The sequence below is a fragment of the Diorhabda carinulata genome, chromosome 7 (genome assembly GCF_026250575.1).
Source record: "Diorhabda carinulata isolate Delta chromosome 7, icDioCari1.1, whole genome shotgun sequence".
Lineage (NCBI taxonomy): Eukaryota > Metazoa > Arthropoda > Insecta > Coleoptera > Chrysomelidae > Diorhabda > Diorhabda carinulata.
Genome location: NC_079466.1, coordinates 5,983,583 through 6,008,884, shown reverse-complemented (window position 1 = coordinate 6,008,884; position 25,302 = coordinate 5,983,583). Strand labels below are relative to the sequence as shown.

The 25,302-nt window shown below is 30.6% G+C and overlaps 2 protein-coding genes across 2 annotated transcripts in view; one reads left to right on the top strand and one right to left on the bottom strand.

Moving 5' to 3' along the window:
• LOC130896677 (DNA damage-binding protein 1) overlaps nucleotides 1-2,166 on the top strand; it is a 12,941-nt gene extending 10,775 nt beyond the window's left edge. The window contains exons 13-14 of the mRNA XM_057804930.1: nucleotides 1,701-1,927; nucleotides 1,982-2,166. Of these exons, the coding sequence (XP_057660913.1) occupies nucleotides 1,701-1,927; nucleotides 1,982-2,035 (281 nt within the window). The 3' untranslated portion in view covers nucleotides 2,036-2,166. The remainder of the gene's footprint in view (nucleotides 1-1,700; nucleotides 1,928-1,981) is intronic.
• Nucleotides 2,134-25,302, bottom strand: LOC130896676 (nuclear pore complex protein Nup133). The gene is made up of 14 exons (XM_057804929.1): nucleotides 25,066-25,302; nucleotides 24,835-24,962; nucleotides 24,474-24,725; nucleotides 20,966-21,252; nucleotides 20,571-20,894; nucleotides 16,756-16,993; nucleotides 15,989-16,245; nucleotides 12,873-13,191; nucleotides 12,429-12,697; nucleotides 12,225-12,371; nucleotides 8,343-8,544; nucleotides 4,381-4,704; nucleotides 2,795-3,256; nucleotides 2,134-2,322 (listed from the first exon to the last, which is right to left on the bottom strand). Exons 1-14 carry the CDS (start codon nucleotides 25,173-25,175, stop codon nucleotides 2,180-2,182), a joined length of 3,462 nt encoding a protein of 1,153 aa, XP_057660912.1. The 5' UTR covers nucleotides 25,176-25,302; the 3' UTR covers nucleotides 2,134-2,179.

Below are 25,302 nucleotides of genomic sequence, written 5' to 3'. Positions count from 1 at the left end.
TGTTTGTATGACTAGCATCAACTAGATACTCAATGATCATATGGATGTAGAGTTTGTTCATGTTGGATCTTCCATAATCTGACCAATGTTCAAAAGAAGTCTCGCATTGTCTTCTACATTCAAATTTGTTAAATTTGAACCAAAGGCTGTGTATAAATATCTTTATAGTAGTATGGATCTATACATATGACTTGAAAAAACAAAGAGCAATGAAGATTGTGGGTGTTTCAAGTCGAGCCAATTGCATCGAAATTGGTTAGGTAGTACATAGAAGCAATTATTGTCAAACTGTAGAGTGGTCACTAATGTCGAATAGTAATCTCCAGTTATTGTTCTAGTCTTATCCAAAAAATCAATAATGATTATTCCATGGCAATCCCAAAAAAATGAAGAAAGAACTTTTCCAACAGATTTTTGGACACGAAACTTCTTAGGTCTTGGAGAAACAGAGTGTCGCAATTCCATCGATTGTTGCTTTGTTTCTAGATCGTAGAAATGTACCCAAGTCTCATCCATAGTAACAATTCGGTTTAAGAAGTCTACATCGTTTTCAAAACGAGCACAGGTCGAACGCGATGATTCTACCCTTGCAGGCTTTTGGTCCAAATTCAAAAATTTGGGGATTCATTTTGCAGCAATTTTTCTCATGTCCAAATTGACGTGAACTATATGATGAACGCGTTCGTATGAAATATTCAGTGCTTCAGATATCCGTTTTTGGCCTTCCATTGACATTGATCACCAAGGGTATTAAGCATATCTTCGTAAATCTGCTTACCTCTTAACCCTTTTAAATACAGGTACTTGATAATGGCTTGATACTCCAATTTTTCGATTTTCACAATTTTGGTGGACATATTTTTTCTTTAATTTATTGCGTAACTCTGATTTACTTTTTTGACCTCAAACTTTACACTGACACTTCTAATAAGTTATTATTCGTTGCTATGGTAACGCAATATTTTGTTTATGCATGGAACTGGTCTAGGCTAACTAGATATTTATATATATATATATATATATATATATATATATATATATATATATATATATATATATATATATATATATATATATATATATATATATTAAATCGTGTTCTATTGTATATCTAATTCTTTTATGTGTAGAGCGCGTTTATTGATATTTTCTAATTTTCTAAAAACTTGAAGCAATATAATCTATATTCTGAAAAGTTTGTGGTGGTAACCATTGTAGTATATGAGGAAATATTTTCATCTTCTTTTGGCCACTATAGTGAAAAAATTTGTGGAACCCTTTTTGACGAATAATTTCATAATTTCTAATATATAGGATTTTATATTCTTATCTGGCCGCCATGAACATAATTTTCTTCACTCCACATCTTGTTTATTTGTCACTTATAGTATGACATTACCTAGTATCAATTTAAAAGAAATACATCTTACTTACTTCCTTGATTTCTTGGAAGGTATTAAGTAGGTATTTTTCCATCTCCTACAATGTATATCAAATTGAAATGTGTCAACATACCAACTAAACCGTTTGAATATTGTAGCTGTTATTTAAAATTACTACTGTTTGCCTCTTGGGATAGTGAGAGTAGTTGTAGTTTTTTAGGACTGTTAGAATGTGAGGATTACGGTATAGCATTTTGTTTGGTCAATTATTTTTTGTGTAAAAAATTCCAACATTTTTTTGTTTTATTCTTGTTTTAGGTTTAGTAACACAAATTCCTCAAGATTTCTACGAATTTTTGCAAGAATTGCAAAACAAATTAGCATCTACGATAAAATCTGTTGGCAAAATTGAACATTCTTTCTGGAGAGCATTTCATACAGATATTAAAACTGAAAACAGTGAAGGTTTTATAGATGGGGATTTAGTGGAAAGCTTTTTAGATTTATCACAAGATAAGATGAAAGAAGTGGCAGATGCAGTAGGAGTAAGTAATTTAGCATTGAAATGAATAACAGTAATTTAAATTTTTTTATTTTAGATGACTGTAGAAAATGCAGTGAAAATGGTAGAAGATTTAACTAGGATACACTAGATAGATATTTTTCTGTTTTAAAGTGTATTTCTTTGGTGTACATTAATAACACAGTATGTTTTTATATAGTTCCTTGAATAATGTTTGAAATAAAAAAATTTATAATAAAATTATTTTTATTTTAAATTAAATTAATAATTCAACTTATTCCATGATCTGTGTACGATTTATGTATTCATAAGCCGTTTTTATTAAAAACTCGAAATTTGGATTTTCCTTCAACTGTCCAAGTTCTGGACTATCTAGTAACATATTAATTGGTGGCAAAAGTGTTTGCGGGTTAACACCTGAAATAAGAAAGAATATTATTGTTGCTATTACAAAAACAAATTTTTAACTACTGTTATAATCAATATATTTAGCTTAAATCCCTATATGGATTGTGTTATATTACACTTATTATTCATCAAATCCTATTTAGACTTGTCTGACTTTGCATCCCTAAAAAGTTTGCCAATTATAAGCTCTATTCTTTGACAAATTCAAGTTTATTTTTTCTGTCACGAGTTTTGAAAACCAAGTTAACGAAATTCACTTCAGACAATAATAATATGTTAGTTTAGTAGTAGTAAACAGTTTGTTGATTATAAACGTAGTAGTCTTTTAATTAATTCTGTTTACTCTCATTAAAATAAAATGACAACAAATCTTCAAAAAAATTGAAATTCGTCAAATTTGTAGCCCCTCATTAGATAATAAAAATTATATAAAACCAAGCATTGGAAGACATTTTCTCAATATAAACTAAAACTACATTACCCAAATCTAGCAAAAGATCCACTATTTTATAGAATAAAGTTGTGCTTAAAACTTCCATGGGACAATCCAAATTCTTGAAATTCCAAGAATCTCTGAGAATAGCTCTTCTCCAAATACTTAAATGTAATTCATCTATTAATTCCTCATCTTGTATGAAGTTCAGAATATCTAAGGCTTTTTTGAATTCTAACTCGCTTGCGTCAACGTATTCTTTGCAGGTATAAAGATTAATAAGTTCTTTTGGAGATATTACACAAGGTTTAAGTGTATCATAGCCAAACTGCTGAAGAACATAATCAGGCAATTCTTCTTGACAGTTAATTAGTCCTAACCTGTTGTTTATATTTTCGATGTAAGCTTCTAAATCCCCTGTCATCGGTCCAGCCAGTTTTGATAACTTGCACAGGCTCAACATAGTTTTTTGTCTTGTTAATGAATCTTTTTCATTGGTAGCCAAAGTATCTAAATGGAAACAAAAATATTTTACTTAATAGATATATTTCTAAAGAATGTGTAAGTAGATAAAACAAGCAGATATCGCCCAAATTCAATATAAAATGCGCCGAGGGTGTTAAAGTTGGGAGAGGTTTAAAGAAACAATAACAAATTTTAAACGTAAGGACAGTGGAAAAACATGAAATAGTCGCTTGAAATTAATGTGATAAGGTGGTGTCAATTGGGGAGACTAAATGTCAACTCGAACAAGAACTACATACAGTTCAACTTAGAAAGAAATTACCGCAAATACGAGATCATCACCCTGTCCTATAGCCAAGCAGCTATTAGAGCTTTGAGCTCCTATGTCATAATAGCCAAGCTGGTTTGGTAATGCCTGGACAAGTTGAATGAGCTAGGACCTACTGGAGTTGATGGAAATGAAATAGCAGACAGACTTGCCAAAGTAGGGGTGAATAAACCCTTCTGTGGAATCGACTACAGAACAATAGAGAAGATACTAAAAAAGGAGGTAGATAAAAAAATCAGTTACTGGAACAATCTACATAAGTTGAGGCAGCCAAAGATACCCCTGGGAACCTATAGTATAGCCAAAGAAGAGTCTTGTTGGGTATTGCCATTTCAATTGACACCTGAAGACGCTAGACTTAGCAGAGAATGCAAAATAAATATTCTTCCATGTAGAGGATGAAACTTTTATTCACCTTCTCTCGAAGTATGAGAGACCACGGAACTCCAGAGTATTACACCTGGAATGGTATGCTACAGCCATTCCACATTCTGAACATTCCAAAAGGAAGGAATTGTTAACACCGAACATCTCCAGTATCACAGCAAAAAAGGGGAACACAACAGATCCTTTGGGTCGTAATGTATATTACTTCAAAATACACATACATTTCATTGCTACAAGTTTCAGTTTGATAATTTTCGTTTGATACAGAATGATAAATAAGATCGATATAACGCTCTTTTCAAGAAAGGATGCCAGCCAACTTTTTTGGATTTATGGATCTACTATACGTGTGGCAGCCAATGACTGGCTCACAAGGGAAAACAAAAAAAATACAAAATAGAAGATTTGGAAGATTCTGTGGCCTATAGTATATAATGATTTAGTATTTACTCACACAAAGTATTTGCAGCCATAGGAAATTTTTTATCAAATATTTGTTGCATCCAAGATAATGACGGGTGATCGGATAAAAAGGTTGACAACTTTTGCAAATTCTTCGTTTTTCCAGTTTTTCTATATTTATCTAATAATTTTCCTTGTTTGTTTTCTTTAAGGAACCAATTATAGACATATTCTGAAAATCCGTTGTTACTGAATCTATCCATGTATTCATCCAATCTTTCTTGATTGTCTGTAGCATCACAAATTGTTACCAAGGTTTCAAAATCTAGATACTTTTCCGCCAGTAGAATCGCTTTCTCGTATTCCTTTTCATTTACTGAAAATAACGATATTATAAAACATATGTACATCTAATTGAAGAATAAAAAGGTTCAATAAGCCTCAGACCTCCTAGTGAACTTCCACCAATCTAGATTTAGGTTACCGATATTAACCTAACATTACTGACCTGTAAATATTACAAGTAAATTTTACCGTATGGATCAACATTTTCCATGCCATAAAATTTGCGAGAAAAATTTGGTTTTCTGTTAGTAAAATTACTACTTGTAATTGCAACAAAAAAGCTGGGAATTAATGAGAACCTGAGAGCTTACAGATATGTGTGGCGTTTCCAGAAAAGAAAAAAATAATTGTCACCTATAGAAACTAACAAAATGAACAGTAGTTACATTTTTAGGGTTTCGTTTCTATAGATGATAATATACCCATATCAGAAGTTATGGTGATAACATCAATTCTGGGTTTTCGCCTTTGGACACAGAAGAAGATTGAGAAGAAACTTCAATAATAATTTTAAAGTGTGACGTTGGAGCTAGAAACTTTCTACCGGAAGTCGACTATAACTTTTTTTATTTTAAATGGAGCACCCTGTATATTAATACATTTTTGAAATCTACGTAAAATTTTAATTTGTCTAAAATCTTTTTTCGAAAAATGCATTCTTGATTTAGTAATTTTCTTGTAAAACATTTTACTTTTGCAGACCCTTATAAATTATTTTTTAATTTTATTTTGACCCGTTGATACAAGCACTAAGAAAAATAAGATGATGTAAATTTGCTTTTAATATGTGGTAAATATGGCAAAGTTGTTACAAGAACATGTGCTTTCTTTGCAGTAAGATATCCAGATAGACCACGATCGAAATCAACAATAATAAGATATGCTACAAAATTTTATGGAAAATTAAAAGCCAAAGGAAAATAGTCTGATGTTTTAAGGTAAATGTTCAAAATTGCTCCCTTGAACTACAATGCATTTTTCAACCCTTCTTAGTACACTTTCATTCGTCGCACAGCTTATCATCATATCAGAAAGGGATTTGAAGGAATTTCAATTTTTTTGCTCACAATCTTCTTTAGTTATTAAGGCTTTAAGTAAACCTCTTGTTTTATGTGACCCCATATAAAAAAATCTAGTGGCTTCATATTGGGAGAAAGAGGGGGCCACCGAACCTAACCATTATTTGCCCGTCTTCAAATTGCTCTTCTAAAAATGAATTGTGAGCAGGAACACCGTCATGAATAAAGAAAGTTGGTGTAATTCGTCTGGTAGTAAGCGGTCTAAATAATTTTGTTTTAAATTTCTTAAAATATCAAGATATCTTTCACCTGAAAATAAAACAAAAAACATACAAAAAGTGTTTTTTACATTATTTTCTAAGAATAAATTAATTGATTGTATTTCCTAACCATTCAAATACCCATCGTAAAATTGAAGTGAATGAATTATTTGATTTTTTCTAATAGCAGTTAATTCGATCAAATTTTGCTTCAAATGAACCGTATAGCTTCAAATTGTTGACGATTCTTTTAACAGTATGCGAGTTTGGTCGTGGTCTATCTGGATATCTTGCATCAACTAAAGTACATACTCTTGTCACATTCACCGTGGATTAAAAGCAAATTTACTTAATCTTCGTTATTAAATCGAGAAAGAGCCGTTTTTTAACGATTTTCGAAAGTACCAACAATTACAATTAAATAAGTATCATTTAATACAGCCTACTAAAAATATACGTAAAACATTAAAACTTGTTAAAAATGCAATGCAATTTGATTCGATTTTTTTACAGACCTTGACAAGATAAAGAAAAATACTTTTTTCTTTTTTAGTGCTTGTATCAATGGGTAAAAATAAAATTTAGACCACACCTGCATCTCTAAAAATTTGGAGAAAACATTTAATACCTGGATAACGGTGAGGTTTAGGTATAGGAAAGTATACATGAATTTGCCTTATTTTTTACCCCTGAATGCATTAAAATAGAAAAAACAGGTGGTTCTATTTAAAAAAATAAAGAAATTTGATATTTATGAAGTTAAACTTTGCACACTTTTAATACACATCCTGTATGAAATGAAAAATTTTTCAAAATATATTCAAATACGTCTGACCTTGCTAAAAGTAACCGAACAGAAACTATTTTCATATCCTTAAGGGTATCCTCGTAAACAATCATTTATAGGGGTCTGCAGCTGTCAAATTTTTTACAAAAAAAATGAATAACTCAAAAAGTATGCATTTTTCGAAAAAAATTTTTAGACAAAAGTATACTAAAATTTTACGTAGATTTAAAAAATGTATTAATACACAGAGTGTGCTATTTAAAATAACAAAGTTATAGTCGACTTCCGGTAGAACCGGAAATAGGCCATCTTTGAAAATATTTTAGTTAAAAGATCGTATCCGAAAACCCAAACGTAGAAATTTTTATGATTTTACTATTAAGTATTTTGACATATACAGATAGTTTTAACTCGTCGTGGGACACCCGGTATATGAGTACTCACTCTAGTTATTCAATGATTCGAAATCACCTTACTAACGATGTCCTGCACTCTTATTGAACATGAAGAAGCGGCTTTTATGAATGACTGAACGAGAACATTAATGAGAAAATAATTCATAATATTGCCAAGTCGCTACACCAACATTTAAAATTATACAATTAGAAGATGCTAACTTGGTTACTATAAGTAGTCTAATTTTCAGTATTACTGTAGTAGTAGTAATAAATAGTGTGTAAAATATCAAAGTTTCTAGAAATTCCAGCTCGGTATTAGGACACATTCCTTATCCATCATCAAAACAACCTTAACTTCCAAGAATTTAAGTAAATTCTAGTTGAAAGTGATTCAACTACGAGTATGAGGATAAATGACTTATTGCTGATCAAGTAACGTAACATGATAATATTTCGAGTTTTAAAAATATTTTCATTGGAAGTATATATGGTGTGACTCCAATATAACCTATCAACTTATTTTTACAACCATATACCCCAAATATATTGTCAGCTTTTGGAGACATCTATTGCAGTTTTTCGAATGAACGTATCAGGATGTTTTATCAAACATTGCAGTTTTAGGGCGGATTCATATTAAACCTATTTCTTCAGTTTCACTATCCTCCAAACTGCATAAGTTCTTTTGCGATCACTGTAACCTGTCTTCATAAGATTCGTGACATAAAAAACAAAAAAAGAACCACTGTTCTTGCATAAACAATTTAATTAGTTCAGATTAATTTTAAGCCACCGTAACTTTGGAATTATTAATTGTAGAGTTATGTGGTTTTGACTTGTAGATGGACTGGATAATTTTAAGAAACATTCATTTGTTAATTCCAAGAAGAATAAGATAAAAAATAAGAGAACAGAAATCGCTTATCAAGACATAGAGGGACGTATTGTACTTTATCAATGTATTATCAAATATAAAAATGCGTTTATAGGTCTTTCAATGAAATCAATGAAAGAGTGCAAATAACTTTAATCAGTGAACTTAAATTTACTTATTCGACATTTTTTATAAGCCCAACAGAAATAAACTGACACAGTTTTTGCCAAGCATTTTATATAAACAAGGAAATAACTAAACAACTTAAAGCTAAATTAAACCTAATGAAATACGATTTCATTAGATTTACATGTTATTTATTAATACTCACATAAGGGTTTAATTAGTTTGTGTCTGTCCGTACAATACTGCCTATAAAGATTTTTTTCTCTGTTAGCATTGTGTACACTTTCTAAATGACTTTTTTTCCCATCTAATAATAAATCAGTTATTCCAACAAAATGATCCAATAACGAGTTTCTTAATGGACCCTGACTTACTAATTTCAATCCATAACTGTATGTTAAAATATGCTGAAAAATATTTTTAGCTTATTCAAAAATGTATAACAAAATTATTTTTTTTTTTATAAAAAATAATGAAACTATAATATTGATTTATAAAATGAAATTTCAGTGTCAACTAACTTTTAATTAGTAGAAAATAAGAAAAAAATTTTGAAGTGGATTGAATGTGTACTTAAATATTCTTTGCATTCAGGCTTCTTTAAATATAAATATCGATGCTGGACTTTTTGACCTGTCTCAAAATTTCCACATAAGGACAACTAATCAAATAAATGAAAATATATTTCAATAAATAAAAATCTGACTTGCAATTTTTTCAATGACAATTTTTAATCTTCTAAGAACGAAATGCGAAAAATAGAACAATATCACCTCAAAATATCAGGATATAGATACTCAAATGGCATAGTGGTCAGAGAGAAACTACCACAGGGTAATTCTTTTCTGAATATAATCCAGGCGACAATAACATACCTCAAATTTAATGAAAGACCATAATGTATAAATGTCAACTATTGAAGAAGGCAGAGAATAATTGCATGATGACTCCGTTTTCTAACTATCATGAACGAATGAAAGAAAAAAAGGTCTACTGATTGTAGTGAGACCAATTAGTGAAAGAACGTCTAATATAAAGGTGTTTTTGGAAAATTTGATCATGTATAAGATAAATCACCTATTAGCTCAGTGCGGATCCTAATCTAGAACGAAATTTATAAAAAAAACCTTTCATTTTCCTCACTTTCATGAGATCATATTTTTATGTTCATGTCTTTTCTGTGTTAATTGCCCTTTTTTCAATTGTATAATATACTTTAGGCGTTCAATGCGAGGTTTTTTTGGAAAGTTTCTCACCTAACAAAAAAACAAGACATTTTTCCACAATCATTTTTATTTTTTGAAACTGTGGTTTAGAAAAACAGGAAAAAGTCGCTGGTAGCTAAATCTGGTGAATATGGTAGATGACCAACCAATTTGAAGTGGAATTCGTGAAGGAGTGTCAATGAACCAAGCACTTTTTTGTTTTAGACATTTATGGATCAGATCTTATGATGTATTACATATACACTATAGTTATGATTACATTGGGGATGGTGGACTCTAGATTGTAATCACTTCATGTAGTTTTTACTTTTTTGAAAATATTTGTTCAATTGTTCTTTATTTGGGAGTGCCATAGATGATAAAAGACGAAAGCAGTATATTCAAGTGTAAAAACTTGACTCAGACATACTTTCAGTTGATTTCCAGAAATTTGCAGAGTTATGAAAACGTGTATCGACAGCTTCTGTCAAGCTCACTCGAGCTTTGGTTGATTACTACAAAAGTCACTTGGGATAGTAGTTTCGCTGAAACATCAATCCATTATTTGGAGATTATGGCATCAATTCTTGAACCAGATCAAGTATTTTCCATATTTCATATTCATAAAGCATAGGTCACGGTGTAACTGCGACAAATAGGCAGATACCTCTTCTAATGTACATTGAATAATCAATTAAATTGCCTGACTGGATAATTGTTGAGCGGAACAAATGAATACCATCAGTTTCAACTGGTATCAAAATAACTTCCAGTATGCTAGGACAACCTTAAGCCGTTGGATATTCTGGATCAATATACATTACTATTCAAAGTGGGAAACAGTTTATCTACTGCTAATACTCATGCTCAGGATTTCGAAACATTTCTCTTACTTTAAGAGTTTAGAGAATTAGCTGAAACTGTCTATGGATTCACAAAACCAGTCATAATCACGACATTTAATGTAGGGTCGAATGAAAATTCGGGTTACAAAAAGTTATAGGTTCTGTTATACAACAATTTAAGCGACTTGATCTCAATGCATGAGTTTTAAAAGCCAAGCTAAAGTATGGAGTTGTATGGAATTTGATGGATATCATGTTACTGCAAAATGTGTTGTCCCAGGTGGCCAAGATCTTGATTTTATAGATATTAAATGGTAGTCATAATATGTGCGTGAAAGACAATACTTCCTCGAATTTGTAAAATGTAGTATCATAGAATGCTGTCGTTCAAGAAGTAACTTATTTTGATTACTTGTCAACAGATTTATTCAACCAACAGTAAAAATATAATGAACATTTGATGACTTGGTTTTAGATGACAGAGGGCAACTTCTCAATCTACCAGTGGGTTTACTTCTACACTTAAATTATTCACTCAAACATTTCCTGCAAATGACCTTTCATTATTTTTGTTTGATGATAAAATAGAAGCTATGAAGTCGAATATGAACATGTTTGGTTTTTATAACCTGTCAAGTCACTGAAAAAAGTAAGGACGCATACTGTTATGAAAGTTGGGTCTATAAGAGTGGTTGCTCATTAAGCTAATGAGCTGATGAGTATTATTCAAACTTTAGAACATCGAGTTGTTGATAATAACGTAGACATTCCAAAATCGGTAATTGTGCACTCAACATTGAGCAACAAACATTGAATTTCGTCAAAAACTTGTGGATTCAGATGTCTTGGACTAGAGACTGTTGATTGTAAATGATAAGTATACCAACAATTTAGAAGAATGGATTCGGATGTCATGGACTGTAGATTTAGAAGAACTTTTTTTCGTTATAATATTACTTCAGATTAGAACATTTGTATCTTATTCTAATTTGAATATCTTGTCAATAAAGTTTGAATAAATATTATGTACGTTAAAGTTTTCTATCCCAAACCTAATTTCTCATTTCTGGAATCACAACTGCTGCTCGAGAATCAATAAAAAACAGAATAGATTAAAAGCATCTACCAAAATTTACATAAACATAGGAGGCGGCAAGAGCTTGGATATTGATGTAAAAAAAACAACTGAGAAGGTAATGGTACTTCTGGAGCTCTTGACCGAATATAGTCGTGTATACAGTATCTATAATTATTATTGTAAGAAGTAAAATAGTGTAAGTGCTAATTAGTAGTGTAATAAAATCCAAGTAGGATGCACCATTCCTTCCTGAAGTTCTTAGATGACCTGATAAATATATAAAACACATTCACAGATTTCAGACTTACTTTTGCTGACAAAGGGAAAGAATGGGGTTAAGTAATTGTAACAAATCTGCTTACGTTATAATTGAATAACCCCAAAGATATAGATCATACGGAAAACATATAATTTTTCACTTCTTATACCTTTCTATTTAATTTCCTAAATATACATATTCATGATTTAAGGTCTATTTTGATCAATATTTATGTCATTGTGACTAATAAAAAGGTGTAGCTTGATTTTGCTTTCATTTTCCTCCTTTATTCGAAACTCATTCTTAAAGGAACATTTCACCACAGCAGAGTAAGGCTCTGGATCAATAAAAAGCATTTGTACTCTTTTTCTGGTTTATCTAATTGATTCCTGTATGTATTTAACTTTTTCAAAGAATTATTGTCAAAAATAGTTCATCAAACCAAGAAGATATAATAGATTTTGACTTGGTTACTATTGCTTATTTCGTGAAGTTTTATTCAGCGCTTTTACATCAGCTTAAAGTAGATGGGTTCAGAGCTTAATATTTGCTCGACTCTCAAAATAAATCTCTGTCACATTTCAAATAGGTTCATTCCCACACATATTTCATTTCGTCGATAATTTATTGGTAATTTTGTGAGACTTTCACTAGTAAAGTTACCAATCAGATTATTATCCATCAAAATATCTAAACTTACTTGTTGCATTAAAGTATCAGTAAGGCCTTCATCTCCATTTGCAGCGGTCCAAGGTAAATATTCAATATCCAAAGATTTTGTACTTTCTGATGGTATAAAATTATTACTACTTTGATTTCGGAATTGTATTACTTCATTTATAACGGTCTGTAAAAAATATAGGTATGTAAATAATTATTCCAGCATTTTTTCTGAAAATATTACCAATATAATCTCGTTGGTGTCATGAACGTTTTGAGCAATTTCTATTGGGCTCAAATCAGAATGTGCCGAATCCTCACAACAGTTTGAGAGTTCTTGAATTACAGTATGCACTTTACTAACTTCTCTATAAAATATATCTTGATTTGTAAGACCATTTCCGGGTTCACTTTCAAAATTGATTATAGCTTTTTCTATAGCATTTTCAAGTAAGATATTATTCGGTAGACTTTTACATATTATAGCTGCCGAAATTTTTTCTAGACATTCTCCTAAAAAATAATTACAAAAAAAGTTACAAATATAGGATACATCATTAAAATTCTATGTTAAAATCATAATGTGTATTTCTTGTTTCTCCAAAGGGATTTTAATATTAGTACTGGTTGTACTGAATTCAAACGTCTTTTTAACCTCATTGAAAATTGATTTTTTGTACAGACTTACCTAAAATATGAACAGTGGCCATAGTAGTATTTCTAACGATGCACCCTGATAGTTTATTCCATAATTCAGAGTCTTTGAGGAATTTAAAATATAAGGACATAGCCTTTTGTTTATCTTCCAACTGATGTAAAACTTGCATTGAATATGAGCTTCCTATTCCCGGTGGAGCATCTTTGGTCCAACGGGGATCCCCAGCTGGTATATCATCCAACAAATCCTTAGACATCTGAATAACTAGCTTATCTAAAGTGCTATTTATACTAGGTAGTGTGTAACTATCAACTGGGAATAATTCGTTAAGAATCTCTTGGTAAGCGGACTACAAAATTTTATTGAATTACAAAATGTGATGGATAATTTGAAATAATTTTAAACATTTTAGTAAATATCACAAGATAATAGGAAGAAAATAATTTTTCTCTTGAATTAGGAACTTCTACATAGATGCCAATGTAAAGACGTTTAATATGAAACTTAAATAAGTTAGTACAAAATGTGAATAACCAATTTTTGTATAGTAACATTAGAAGATAGATTTGTAGTAATCAGAACTGATATATCTAACAAATATCACTTTCTGCTGTTGATTGGTGCATTAAAATAAATTAGGTTTCAATTTGACTTGAATTTTCAATTTTTTAATATTCATTCGGACTGAAACAGTTTACCTTTAGACTCTGAAGACGAAATCCAGGTTATCGAAACTCGCGTCAGACAGTGTAATTGTGAGTGTGTTATAATAGTGTGAACAGTGTGATCAATATGATAGAGTAAGAATCCAAAAGATGGTTTGTTCTTGTAAAACAGGAGGAGGAACAAATTTGACAATACTCCACATGAGGCAGTCAAAAGAGCATTAGACTCGAGAGGAGTAGACAGTAAAACCTCCAGATAGATGTCACAACTATTAGCCACTAGAACAGCAGAAACAAAAGTGGGACAAGACAACATTTCTATTAATGCAAACAGAGGATGTAGTAGACTCTTATGAGGATGAAATCATGCCCAAAAGCCGCACTAGTGATTTCAAATCTTCCACCTCTCCATATAGTATTGGAAGACGTGGCGGTAAATACGTCATTCAGATTGTTCAGAGAAGGAAACAAAACGAGAAACCATCCTCAAACATGATGAAATCTGGGACATGCCTCAGGACGAAATATCAAAAAAGTTTAGCTTTGAGAAACTATTTACCTCAAAACTAAGCTGTAAAAACAAATGGGTTTTAAAAACCATACAAGAAATGAATAGAAATACCATCAAACGGTATATAGATGGCTCTAAAACAGCATACAGAACTAGAAGAGAGGAGAACATAGAATCAAACACTCTGACAACTTGGACAACACACCAAGCAGAAATATATGCATTGAAAAATGTGTCCAGTTCAATATAGAAAGGAATTATCGCAAACGGAAGATCATCATCCTGTCAGATGTCCAAGCAGCCATTAAAGTCTTGAGCTCCAATGTTATTAAATTAAAACTGGTTTGGGAATGCCTGGACAATCTAAACGAGAAAAATAAAATTTGCAATGGATTCCAAGACATATTGTAGTGGAGAAAAACGAAATAGCTGATAGACTCGCTAAAGTAGGCGCAGACAAACCCTTCATAAGCCTGAACCATTTTGTGAAATCGACTAGAAGACAATAGAGAAGATACTAGAAATGGAGGTACAAAGGAAAAAACAGTGTATCAACATAGTCAAGAGCAACCTATGAATACTAACAGGAGTCCTGTCGGACCTCAATGGACACCTAAAGTCGACTTAGCAGAGAATGCAAGGTGCAGATTCTGCTGCGCAGAGCGCGAAACTTCTATTCACCTTCTCTCAAAGTGTGAAAGACTACAGAACTCCCGTGAAATAGAAGACGAAGATCTCTTGCAGCTAGAGCCATCCCACATTCTGAAATATCTAATAGGAGTGGGATTAACAGATCACCCCGTGGATTCCTAGTGTAACATGAAGAAAAGAGGACACGATAGATCTTTTTGCAAGTGGTATACGTGGTATCCTAATGTTCACATATATAGTAGCTTCTATTTGTTCAGATTTATATTGTCATAGGGTGTATCACTTGTGAGAAGTTCCGAATTTTAATAAATTAATTTGCCAGTCATTTCTTTTGAATAAAAATTATCAAATTTAAAATAGAAAATTTTTGCACGTTGTTTCCAGAGAATAAAAATATTGATTTTCAACTAAGCTAGAAGGTGAACTATGAGACACACAGAGGCTCTGTGAAAAAATAGTGATTTTTCCGAAGTGTATAACAATTTCACTATTAATTTACAGCACGTTTCTGATGTCATCTACCAAAATTTTAAGTAAATATAACAAATAGATTAATTTTGATAGTCATCTTATGAAAACTGTTTTCGTTGTAAATGAGTGAACATGGAAAGAAAATAATTTCGACTATTACTTACACATCATTGTTTACATAAGAAAACAAAGTAACCGAGAAAAAGTTAAGTAAATATTATCATAAAAGTGATATTGTGGGCTTGTGGCAATATAATACTAAAGTGTACATTCTTTAATATTGGCATATCAAAAGAACATATTGATTCCCAGATATTCAAAAGTGATCACTCTATCGTATTTGTGAATGCCTATCTTGAGACAACTATTATTTTGAATGATTAAAAAGGTTAAAGCATCATTAGACTAGGTGTATAAACTAGATAGAGACTGAAATATGAAAATGATTATGGAAAAAATGTGCTGTTTCTTAGTTAGAACATACAACCCTTGTAATTCCTACCCTACCTTCAATATATGAACTTCACGTGCTAGTGATTATGTTGAAAGTTTTATCTAATTATAGAATTTCAATTCATGTACATCAAATAAGATCCACATACTATTCATTTAAGTTTTAATCTAAATTAGAAATTCTACAAATACGATACTACCTTACATAAAATCATTGATTCACAATGGTGAACAATACAAAGGTTTTATCACCACCTAGGAAATTATCCTCAATTTAAAGTTATATTTTAAATATAAATATATAATAAATATTATTTATATTTAATTTATTCATCAAAGCATATATAAAGATAGAAGAATTAAGAAGTTATACAATACATACTCAAATAACATACCTGTTGGTTACGGATATGAAAAATAAATGCTGCCTTCATTTGACTCATTGTGTCCTTATAAGCACTATGTATTTCCTGGGGGTCAATAACATATACAGATAAATTATTTACTGCTGTTTCATTGAATGAAGTTTCAACAGGTGTATTGGATGTCATGCTTTGATTAATAAAATCAGAAATCTGGTCATTGCTACATACTGCTATAAGACCATTTATTCTTGAGAAGAATACGGGAGTATTTATACAAATTGAGCCCCCTACAAATAGAGAATATTATTTAAAAATGATCAACATAATCATTCTTGGAATAACTATATACTACTTTTAGAACTCGTAAATTTTCATCTCGAACCTGTAGCACTCATTCGCATTCAGTACGGCAACTTATACCAGACGATTTTGATAGGTACTTGGTACTCCAACAATGCGATCTTTTGGATTGCAATATGCAACGAGTTGGAGATATATAAATGGATGAGTTCGAGAAGAAATTGGAATTTTGTTTGTGATCTACGGTCATTATAGGACAAATAATTACAAGGAGGAATCATTACAACGAAGCTAGATAAATTACTATTCTTTCCTTATTTCCTCCATATTCTGGAGTCTTCTCAGCCTACGAAAATGTTTGAGTCGTGCGGCGTATAGGAGGGGGAAAGGAATAAAATATCACAATTGGGAATTAAGAAAACATCAAAATTTCAAATAAAAAGTTATAAACGTTGAGTTTTGTAAAATCCTTAATACATATATGTATATTATCTTACCTAGCAGCACATCTTGTGAGGAAGTGAATTCAAAAACATCTGGTTCTTCTTGAGGGCGTATTACAGTTATTGTTTTATCATTATATAGATAAGCACTTGTGCCACATATCAAAAACCTGTATGATAATGATTCTGAAGGATTATCATCTCTGTATAAACCTGATATCATCAACAATACAAAATCCCTAATTTCAGGATGGCTATCACCCGTAGAAAATGATATCAGAGCATAATGTACCTTAAATTAAAATTAATATTAGATTGAATCGGGAAGAAAGCTTAAAAGATAAATTGAATATAAAAAGTGCAAAAATACATAATAATGTTTAATGGAAGAACCCTTATATTCATGAAAAGCATTTTTGACATTGATAAGTAGCCATATAATTATTGAATTATACTGTATTGTGGCAGATCATAGGAATATCAATGTCAAAAAATCATATTAAGAGTTGTGAGAAGTACGAAGACTCCACCAAAATGAAAATATTAAAATTATAATATATTTCCTCAAATTTTTTCCATTATAATGTAAAAATTGATGTCAAATATATATATAAGCTATATTTTTTATTGTATAGTATTGTAACCAAGAATTGGATTTTTATGTCAACTAGTATTCTATGTTCAACTAAAAATTTGGACAAATATTTGAAATAATTATTAAGTCCTTGTAGATTATATAACTGAAGCGATATTTTGAATATTTGCTTGAAGAAGACTACAATGCTTATAGACATCTCTAGTGCAATGGTAACAAACCTCTGCTTGCAATTGCGTGCCATTGGGGATGTGCCTAGTTACTTCCTTGGAATGAGTCACTACCAGTAAGTTTTTCTGAGAACACAGCTCTTTTGTATGACTTGGAAAACTATATAATCATTCAAAATCAAACCCATTTTTAATGTACACACTATCATAGTAGGGATTTGAAACCAGTCAATTTCCTATTATCTCATCATAAAGAATATGGGAACTTTGGATCAAAGAACAATAGACCTCACAAATAATGAAAAATTGATAAAATCCCAATATTCACAAGATCATAGGATATTACAGCGAAGCCTACATAATATATTAAAATATAATAAGAAAGTTAATCTATAATAACCGATATGAGACTATCCTCAATTTGCTCCAAAAGTCAATAACTGTTGGCTTTTAGGGTCTGAACCTTATAAAAAAGGTAAAATTATCTATATCCAAAATGGTTCGCTCTATTATACACTCTCCTGAGAAATTACATATCTACAATCTCCAGAGTATGAATATCAACTTCATTTGTTGAATTCTTTTAACACAGTAAACCAATAGAATGTCTTGTTACTTATGAGAGCAGAGACAATAATATTGTAGGTTTAACTGTAACTGTTTAACTGAAAATTGAATCAGTTTAAGCCCCCGATTTCGGGGAATTAATTGGTTTAACACAAGGCGCAATTCAAAAAACAGAATTAAGCCAGTGTTTAAATTTAAACCATTAATAACCATACGGTGCAAGTGGCCATTAGAAACTGTAATGTATTGCACATTTCTAGTGATATTCGAAACAATCAAATTTTCTTTAAATCCATGTTTATGTAATGGTATGAATGTGTAAATATCTGAGATTTCAAATTTTTTTCGCCATATAACAGGGCTTTTAGCACACAACTTGTTCAAAAAAGGGACTTTAGGGACAAAATATACAAAAAAGGTAATTTTAGGGACCTATCATTTTACTCATAAATATCAATAATAAATGATTATATATAAAAAATACCTAAAATCAATCTGTTAAAATATAACACTTTACATTTATTGTTAATTGATGGCAATACAATATTCATAAAATCTATTAAAATGCTTATTCAATCTCTTGTCTGATCAAAGTTTGTCTTCCTTTTTTTAAATAAAAGTATTAAATAAAATTCAGTATTTGCTTCAAATGAATAAGATAAATATTTCAAATTATGTTATTCAAACACAAAAATATTTATTTTTCATGAAAATGGGTGAATAAACAGTATGTCCCATCGAAATAAAGCCACTGTGATTGTGTGTCATAACTGGAAATGAAACAAATCTGGAAGGGAAAAAACCTATTGAGAAATTCTGTACAAAAATACTTATGTAAAAGGAATAACTAACTAACTCCCTGCTATGTGGACAAAAAAGAAAAATTGAATGTGACATAAAATAGGGGGAAAAGTTCCCATCGAAATAAAGTCACTACTGTTAATGGTCAATATGTTCACAAAGTTTATATATAATTTGGAATATCATTTAACAATTACTGCATGGCAGTAGCAAGTCCCACGTTTCAATGATGGTGGTCTTTATTTCTGCTTCAGATTGAAACTGTTTAATATTGGTATATTCAGCCACTATTAACGATATCCACAAATTTTCTTGGAAATTGAGGTGAAGGGAAGTGTTAGTAAGAAGTGTACTAACACATATATTTGTAATGACATAATTAGTAAATGACGATTGTAACCACTGAGAGTTTTTTCAGAAAAAATGTAGCTAAATATGATAATTTTCACTTCAAATTATACAACTTCTGTTTAATTTCATCTGAGTCATAAAAAAATTAAAGAAAAGTGTTTCTGAGCACGATCGATCGTTAAATTAAACGTATTCGACAATGTGGTAAATATATATAATAAAAAAATGCAAAATTTTAAAAAGAAGGAACTTAGAGATCAATTTGCAAAAAAGGGACATTTAGGGATCTAAAATAAAAAAGGGACTTCAGGGACCTTTGTCAAATACAGCAAACTTCTCTTAAATATAATTTTTGAAATCTTATTTTGAATAACATTTACTGGTCTTATAAATATACTGCATAAGCCTCTCTGTACGGGAACTAAGTTATCTTATCAAAAGATTATAATCCGAGGAGGACCATATAAGATAGAATTAATATTTTCATAATACAGGAATATGGCATGGGTCAGAAGTTCTTCAAATAACTTTCTCTTACTAACGGTATTTTTGAAAAGAGGTGTATCAATCACCTCTTCTCCAACAGTAAAGGGTTTTATGATTTTAGCAATTCTTTATGAAAGTTGATAAGATATGATGCTTTCAAAGTAGATTCACGAGTTGAGTATGTTTTAAGGATATTTTTTAAGGTTTGTAGTTGAGCTTTCTTCCGCTTAAAAACATCTACATGTTTTCCCATACAATATTTATGCTTTGTTTCAGAATGTCTAGTTAATTTTGTTGGCATCAGTATTTGAAACCTCCTCACAAACACAAGCGCTGTATAGTTGGAGCTATATTTTTCTTTTAGGAGTACATTGAGTTAATGCTGGCATTATTATTGGTAGAACATCTTGCATTCTTGTCCTCAATATCCGTCTTCTCTACAAAATCGACAGTTTCATCTGTCTGCTCATTCTAGTTAGATACAATCACCAAACACCAATGTATAATTTGTTTTATTAACAATGAGTGATAAGTTGAAAACATTTTCTGGTTATTTATTTCTACTTTTAATCAGATTAATTAATTTGAAATGCTCATAAAATTTTTGTAGCATTTCAATATACTTGTGTTATAATTTTGTTACAGCTATTTTTTAATTTTTTTCCATATTTATACAAAATTAATCAATATATCTTTGTCCATGGTTTAATCTTCTCTATTTTTTTATTTCGAAGTAGAAATGAAATATAAAAAATAAATTTATATTCCTATTTCTGGATTATCTTCCATAGGAATAAAATTAGTTCATCAGTCTGTATCAATTTTAGTGACTATTGTATACGGACAGTTCGTTTATACATTTGAAATATTCTAAATATTTTAAATTATAACTGGCTTACCCTTGGAGAAATTTGTGTATTAACAGCAGCAGCTAAAATAATAATATTATCTTTATCAGCTTGAATATCTAACAACCATGTATCCATATTTTGGCTATTCATTAACCAAGAATCCATATCAGATTGATCCCATGGGGTTTCTCGGATTTTTTCCCTTAATGTTGTTTGGAATTTTTCTCTTACTGCTCTATTTAAATCTGACATAAAAACCAATTGTTCATTATCTTGATTGGATAAAATCCATTTCTGAAGAGAATGACCAGCAAGAACGTATATTGTCCAAGTACTATCTTTGTTTGGAACACTTAGTACTCTAACAAGACGCTAAAATAATATATTTACTTAAAACATTCATTTTTTGGTATTTCAAATCACAAAAATTTGTAAATACTCACAGTTTCATTTGATTGTTCACTTGAAATAGGTCCAAATATTAGGGAAGACATCCTCTTGCTAATTCCACCTAACCATCCACTTGGAGCTTTAAGTGGTTTACAATTTAAAACATGTCGACCACTAATAATTTCAGGATGTATTAAAACTACAGTACAAGTTGTTGTGGCTAATATACAACACAAACCTTCAACATTTGTTAAACTATCACACTCTTGTCCCTGGAGATCTACAGTCTGTTCAACAGTAATCCCTTCATGGGCAATAGCAGGCCAGTATCTAAGAACACCTAAAAATTCAAATAAGTAAAATATATCTTTTTTAATTTATTGTAGTAGCTATTTATTTTCAGTATCAAATTAAGAAAATGAAAAAAATTTTAGTCTAATTGCGAAGATTCTGTCACTGAAAATATACAACCTTTCAAGAAAAAATGCTTTCTGCAGGAGAGTTATTAGGAATCAATTTGTAAGGGGAGTAAGGAACAGGAAACACTTAAACACTTAGTGCAGTACGAATTCAAATGACAGAAATTGTTAGCATATTCAGCGGAGGATTTACAGATTTGCTGAATGTATACTATTCATCTTTCAACACATCTACTGAGATCACAATTATATATATATTAGATTTTTTATTAAAAAAAACTCTAACTTTTTAATTTGTGATAGAAGTTTTCTGCAAGATCCCTAATTATTGATAAAGTACATAATTTTAAAGTAAGATAAGGTATAATTGAAACTATTCAACACTTATATATTAAGAATAGATATGGTACATATTTTTTATTACACTTGCAGCTTTACAAAAATACAAACATTTTTTTCTCAATTATCTGTCGGTATTACAGTTTAAGTTAAATCATAAAAGCATTTTTGTGGGCCTTTGAATTTGTAATATCATTAATTATATTATCTTACGAAACATTCCTCATCTAATTGGGTTTCTAAATCATTAGGATACATTTTTCTAGGAAACTAGCAATTCCGTTAGAAGCGATGGTAACAACTAACTCAATTTGGAAAAAAGTAAGTATCTCGCTAAATTCGTTTTGCTAACTCGTAGATGAGTCTATTTATGACAAGTAGAAAATGTGTTAACTTTGAAGTAATAATTCGCAGCCATTCCAATATCTTCAGGTGTTCTATCAAATATTCATTGTTTAATTCTCTTCTATTTTCTTTGTATACACCTAATTCCACTAATTCTTCGAAATACTTAAAACTTTATTTTACAGCTATGAAAAACTTACAAGAGTTATTAATAAAGATCAACAACAGTATCAAAACTTGTCTTCTTCGTGTAAACACATTTTTTTTAAATTGTGTAAATGTCCTAGGCTACAGCATACCCAATCTGCTGGTAAATAAACCACTGATCATACCCATACATGATGATTTCTTAGTACAATAAAGTTCGGAATTTTCCACGTACTCTGAAGCATTAAAGTGAATAGAAAATCATAGCGGCCATCCTAACACCTTTATATTTTTAAATTAGATACACAGTAATGGTTTATTCCTTATCAAAAATATGTTTTTTAATGAAAAATCCATTATATTATTGGATAATGTGTGGAAAATTATCAATTGTAAATAAGTTGGTAGTGTACAAAAAATTGTTGAAATCAATATAGACTTACTGGATACAACAATGAGGAATAGTGTTAAAAAACACTTTCTCGGCGATAAAAATGTATGGATATTTGTGTGGAAGTAAAATAGTAAAACATATTTAGCACAAGGTTTGGCTTTTAAAAGGATGAGCCTTTATATGGCACAAATAATAGATTCGCAAATATCATTGTGGAGACATGTTCTAACACGGCTTAAGTAAAAAATGACAACTTTTCAGGAGAGCAAAAAAACTGCTTTTTTTTAAATATCGCGATCATAATACATATATATTTTTTAAAAAATTTATTAACCTAGATCGATTTCAAAATTTTCGAAGCAACTGTCTAGAGGGTCATCTTTCCAGTCTCTATCGAATGACATTCAAAAATCAAAAAGGCGACATTGTCAGATTCCTAATTGGCACTCTTTCCTGTTGCTGTAGTTCTTATTGTTCGTTTTGTGCACTCATTTATTTTCTTATTCCATGATTATCTTGGTCTTCCTCATCCTTTGCATGTGCCTGTACTAAATCAACTGCATTTCTTCAAAATATTCTATAATTTTTTCTACCAGATTGATTTTCTTTTTAAGTGTGTCGTTTTGGATTCAATTTAACCTTGACATTCTATTTGCTCTTCTTAGGGTGTCCATTTCTGTGGCTTCTATTTTTTTATTTAATTTTTCTATTCTCCACGTTTCTAATCCAATACCAATGTAATCATTGCATTGTAGATCCTCATTTTCCTGTTGTTTTCTTATTTCACTATTCCATTCAGTGATTTAGTCATTGTGCTGTTGTTTATTTTAAATTTCATTTCTGTATAATCTGTTCCATCTTTATCAAAAATAATTTCTAGATATTTATAGTTCTCACATCCCATTATAATTTCTTTGTTTTCTAGTTGTATGTCTGTTGTAGCCTATTCATACATTAGTAATGTATCTTTTGTATGTTCATCTGCACTCCCCATTTTCTGTATTCTTCCTTTAGTTTGTGTGCCATGTATTCCAAGTCATCTCTATCGTTTGCACATACTACCTGATCATCTGCAAATTGGAGGGGGTATAAACAAGTGTGATCATCGATTTGGATCCACATTCCTTTGCATTTCTCCTTCACAGTTGTTAAGAGCTTTTTAAACATATATTTTACAAAGTGTTGGTGATATGCAGTACCCTTGTCTCAAGCCTTTGTTGACTGTGAAGGATGCCAATCTTAATTACCAATTTTTACTGCAGGCTTCATATCTTTATATACATTCTAGATGGCCTTTTTGACGGTATGATTAATGTTGGTATTGTCAAGAGCTTCCCACAATGTTGATATTGGTATGTTATTGTAGGCCTTTTGTAAATCTATAAACATTGGTCCTGGCCTTTCTGTTTTTCTCTCTATCAACTGATTTAAAGAGAAGCCATTGTCTGTATAGTATATTCCAGCTCTAAACCACTTTCTTCTTCTTTTTGTAATTAGTGTTTCTGCTCATCAGATTTATTTTTCTTGTACATACCCTGCTTATTGTACTTGTTACCAATACCCCACGATAATTGTTGCATTTCAGTATGTTGCCTTTTTTATAAATAAATGTGATTGAAACTGTTTTCCAGTTTTCAGGTATATTTTCATCATTTTCGTATTTTAGAAAAATAATTATTCAAATAGTTCATTTGTTCCATTTTTTATTAGACGGACCTGGTCATGCAACTCTCCTATTTTTTAGTTGATTCACTGTATTTATAACTACTATAAAATCTATGTGTATCTTTTCTCCTTTAATTAGTATGTCTGAATTCAGTGACTATATAATTAAAGGTTTCATACATTTCTTAATTTTTAAATTTATGTAAACAATATTAATATAGTCCAATATAAGTAATAATCGGGATTACTTACCTTCAGGTGACACAGCAATACAAGAAGGAATATTTGATCCAACATTAATAAATACAGATACTAATTCTGCTCTATGAGCTAAATCACTTTGTGGCAATTGAAGTTCAAAACACTGATTTAAACTTCCTAGTTTCCTTTGAGGCGTTCCAGGAGCTGATAGAGACTGACGGTATTGCCATATAAGTAATCTTCGGCCACAAACAACCCAGGCATATCCACACTCTGATATTCTGGCAGATACTATAGTATTTCCTATAATAATTTGTAATTACACATACAATACTAACAGGTGAAACAAATTTAACTTATCAAGGTACTTTTTTTGAAACAATACAATACAACGTAAATAAAATATACGTACGATCTGCAAATGTTAATGCTTCAGTTATTAGAACTGGTAAAGATTGTCCGAAACGCTCGGCATAATTATTTGTAGACTTTAAGACAACTTGTACCGACTGCGTAGATTTTGCTGACAAACTCAAACGTCTAAAAGAAAAATACTGCCTATAATATATAATTAATACATGCAAATATAAAAATATTATCCAGATATAAGTTATTGAATCAAGCTTTAACACTATAAACATACGATGATTTTCTGAAAGAAGCCGGCAAAATCCTTTTGGAACTTATATTCTGCCGGGATCTAGGAGAAAATGGGCTTTTCACGGATATTGGACTGGAAAAACTTTTGTCCATATTGAAAAACTATATCTTCAACAAAAACTAAACACAGATTAAACAGTAAACGAAAATATTTAAATGTTAGGTTAGAGATCAGTTTAATCTTAGAACTTTATGTTCCGAGGGCTTAGATTGGTACAAT

What these genes read in the sequence shown, in the direction of transcription:
- LOC130896676 (XM_057804929.1), bottom strand. Translation starts at nt 25,175, where the DNA reads ATGGACAAAAGTTTTTCCAGTCCAATATCCGTGAAAAGCCCATTTTCT. An exon ending in ATACACAAATTTCTCCAAGG is followed by an intron (nt 16,994 to 20,570) that starts GTAAGCCAGTTA and finishes TTTTAATTTAAG; the next exon opens with GTACATTATGCTCTGATATC. An exon ending in TTCATATCCGTAACCAACAG is followed by an intron (nt 13,192 to 15,988) that starts GTATGTTATTTG and finishes AAAATTTTGTAG; the next exon opens with TCCGCTTACCAAGAGATTCT.